Source organism: Myotis davidii, unplaced genomic scaffold (assembly GCF_000327345.1).
Source record: "Myotis davidii unplaced genomic scaffold, ASM32734v1 scaffold339, whole genome shotgun sequence".
NCBI classification, from domain to species: domain Eukaryota; kingdom Metazoa; phylum Chordata; class Mammalia; order Chiroptera; family Vespertilionidae; genus Myotis; species Myotis davidii.
Genome location: NW_006290778.1, coordinates 1,264,043 through 1,266,944, shown reverse-complemented (window position 1 = coordinate 1,266,944; position 2,902 = coordinate 1,264,043). Strand labels below are relative to the sequence as shown.

The window sequence follows — 2,902 nt, the reverse complement described above, 5'->3', positions numbered from 1 at the left end:
GGCGCCCCCCTCCCTCCGCCCCGCCCTGCCCCGCCCCTCTGCTTCCTCCCGGGCTCTGGCACGGGGGCCACTGTGGGCAGAGGAGCAGGAGCGAGCCCAGCAGCAGCAGCGATGGTGAGGGGCCACTCGGGTAGGGAGGGCCGGGCGAGGGGCAGAGGACCAGCAAAGCGGGTGTGACAGTTGTCCGAGGGTGGGGACGTCCTCCGTGATCGCAGTCCCCGGGCGAGGCTACCGCTGCTGGGGCCGGGCTGGGTCAGCCCCTCCGCTGACCTTGAGCCAGGGAGTTTCGGAAAGTGTGGCCCGAGCCCCATCCCGGCTGCCCCGCGGAGTGAGCGGGACTTGGCTCCACTTTCTGAGCCAAGTGATTACACCAGCATCGGCTTCAGGGTCAGGCTGAGATCCTGGTGATGGCCACTTCCTGGCTCTGTGACCCGGGGCAAGTCACTTAACCTCCCTGACCCTCCTTTTCCTCCCCCGAGAAGTGGGTGAGCGATACCTGCCCTGCTGGGTCGGTCCGTGGGGGGTTAAAGGAGATAGAATGGCAGAGACCTACCTGCCTGGCACTCCTCCTGAGAAGTGGTAGGTAATGTGATGACCGCCTCAGCCCCCCCTGGGGCCGTGAGGAGTCAAGCCCCGCTGGGGAAGTAGGCACCTGAGCAGATGGGGTGGCAGGTTTTTGGGGGTGAAAGAGGAAGGAAGTTGTTTAAAAGTTCCACTGAAGCTATCAGAGTGTGGCAGAGGCCTAACTCCCTTCTCACCCCTATCTGGGGACACATTCCTGAGTTGAGTCATCGCCACTCCGCCACCCTGGCTGCAGATTCTGGGCTCTGCCCTCACTTACCATCTCCAAGGCAAAGGTGTCAGGAACAGGTGGTGGCAGTTGCTGTCCTCCCCTCCCCATGGGAAGATGGGCCCAGTGGGAAGCAGGCTTGGTGCTTTAAGGTGCTGCTGTAAAGAAGCTGGCGGAGGTGGGATGGAAGGGCCGCTAGCGGTTGCCATGCCAGCATGGCCTCATCTCCGGGGAACTGGAGGCAGGAAGAGGAAATTGGGCAGGAAGGTAGTGCTGAGCTGTAAGGCCGTGCCAGGAAACTGAGGGAGGCTCTGAGAATGGACAGAGTCCAGAGCCCACTTCCCAGTGTGCAGGGCAAGGGATCAGGGGAGAGGGGTTAGCCTTTGGGGAGAAGAAAGAACTCCTGAAATGAAAGCTGAGGGCAGGGTAATTTATTGGGGGAAACTGGGAAACTCTGGGACTCTCACAGGTTCATTTGAGGCAAATGGTAGATCAGAGCTTGGGAAGAATAAATTGATCTCCCCCCCCCCCCCCACCCCGTTCTCCTATCCCCATTCCTCTGTTCTTTCGCTCTTGGCCCTTTCTCTGCCCACAGCTCGATCCCTTCCTTTTTCCCAGCCCCCTTCCCTACCTGGTCCTTCTTCCTTTCCCTTTCCTTCTCTAATCCATTCAATCAAATATTTCTTTGTGTTTCCTTTGTGCTGGATGGACATGATGATGGATATCAGGGGTGGAGCAGAAACAGTGATAGAAAGATGGAAATTGAATGGACAATGACTTGAATTCATTCATCTTTTATATGGTCCTCTCTCATGTACTGTCCAAAGCATGTGGGTTTGGCCTTCTTCATATGCATACAAGTTGAGTTGGCAGCATCCAAAGGCCGGGTGAGGCGTTAGCCAGTCAGCTGAAGCCTTTGGCCGCCCTTTGCCTGCATTCGGGTTAGCACAAGCATTCAGAATGTGGTCCTTGGAGTCTATGTTGGTTCAGCTCTCAGGTCATTTCCTCACTGGCTCTGTGACCTTGCACAGGTGCTTTAACCCCTCCGAGCCTCAGTTTCTTATAAAACTGGAATAATAGTACTGTCCTCAGTGGATTATTGTGAGGATTAAATGAGATAAAGTGAACTGACAGCTAGCGCGGTGCTTGGCTTAGAGTGGTGTCCATTGAATGGTGGCTGTTATTACTGTCAAGAGGTAAAACCTCAATAGCCTGTAGTGCCTGATGGGAATAAACTAGATGCAGGTTCTCAAAGGCCCATGTAAAGTTCTGTATTTAGGTTAGAAACAATTAAGGGCACACGTTTACCATAAAGAAGAGCTGGCTTGGATGTATATTCTGTAAAAATATCTAAAAGATTTTATTGAGCCCCAGTATTGTGTAGTGCTTGGGATCTGACTATTAAAAAAAAAAAAAAAAAAAAAAAAAAAAAACGCTTCCCTGACTAGCCTGGAAGGGCAGTAGCTCCAGTAGGGTATTTGGAATATCTAGATGTTCGATTCCGATCAAGGGCACGTACCTGTGTTGCGGGCACATCCCCAGTAGGGAGTGTGCAGGAGGCAGCTGGTCGATGTTTCTCTCTCATCGATATTTCAAACTCTCTATCCCTCTCCCTTCCTCTCTGTAAAAAAATCAATAAAATATATTAAAAAATAAAAAGCTAGGGAAAGTTGGGCTAAATCAGTAAGAACAGCTATTATTTTTCAAGCATCTAGGGTGTGTCAGGTATTGTGCTAAGGACGCTATTTATAATATGTCACATGTCTTAGCTAACATCATGGTAGATATTATTATTGTCATCACTTTATAGATGAGGAAGTGGAAGGTCAGAAAGGTCATGTCCTTGGTCATGAGGAGAGATACGAGGGTGAGAGAGATTTTGAGAGCTTTGTTTTCAGAGGAACCAAAGGCAGCTGGCCTGGAAAAATCTGATGGGACACTTGAGTGTCAAAAGAGGATATTCTGTACAGAGGATAACTGTCCGTCAGTCACACTTCCTGGAACACTCCCACCCTCTGTCTGCCAACTATACTGCTGCTCCCTCTCCCCCTGCTCACAACCTCAAGCCCTTCAGGCCCCTGAAAGGACTTAGAAGTGCCCCCCCCCCGCCCC

General features: G+C 52.0%; 1 protein-coding gene across 2 annotated transcripts in view; it reads left to right on the top strand.

Annotated features, from left to right (window-relative positions):
- The first annotated feature begins 42 nt into the window (after positions 1-42).
- Positions 43-2,902, top strand: part of VAMP5 (vesicle associated membrane protein 5) — a 6,675-nt gene continuing 3,815 nt past the window's right edge. The window contains exon 1 of one of the 2 annotated variants that reach the window (XM_006763995.2): positions 43-114. In XM_006763995.2, the coding sequence (XP_006764058.1) occupies positions 112-114 (3 nt within the window). In that variant the 5' untranslated portion in view covers positions 43-111. Of the gene's footprint in view, positions 115-190; positions 943-2,902 lie in introns of those variants that run through there. The other variant, XM_015564091.1, reaches the window with a different exon arrangement.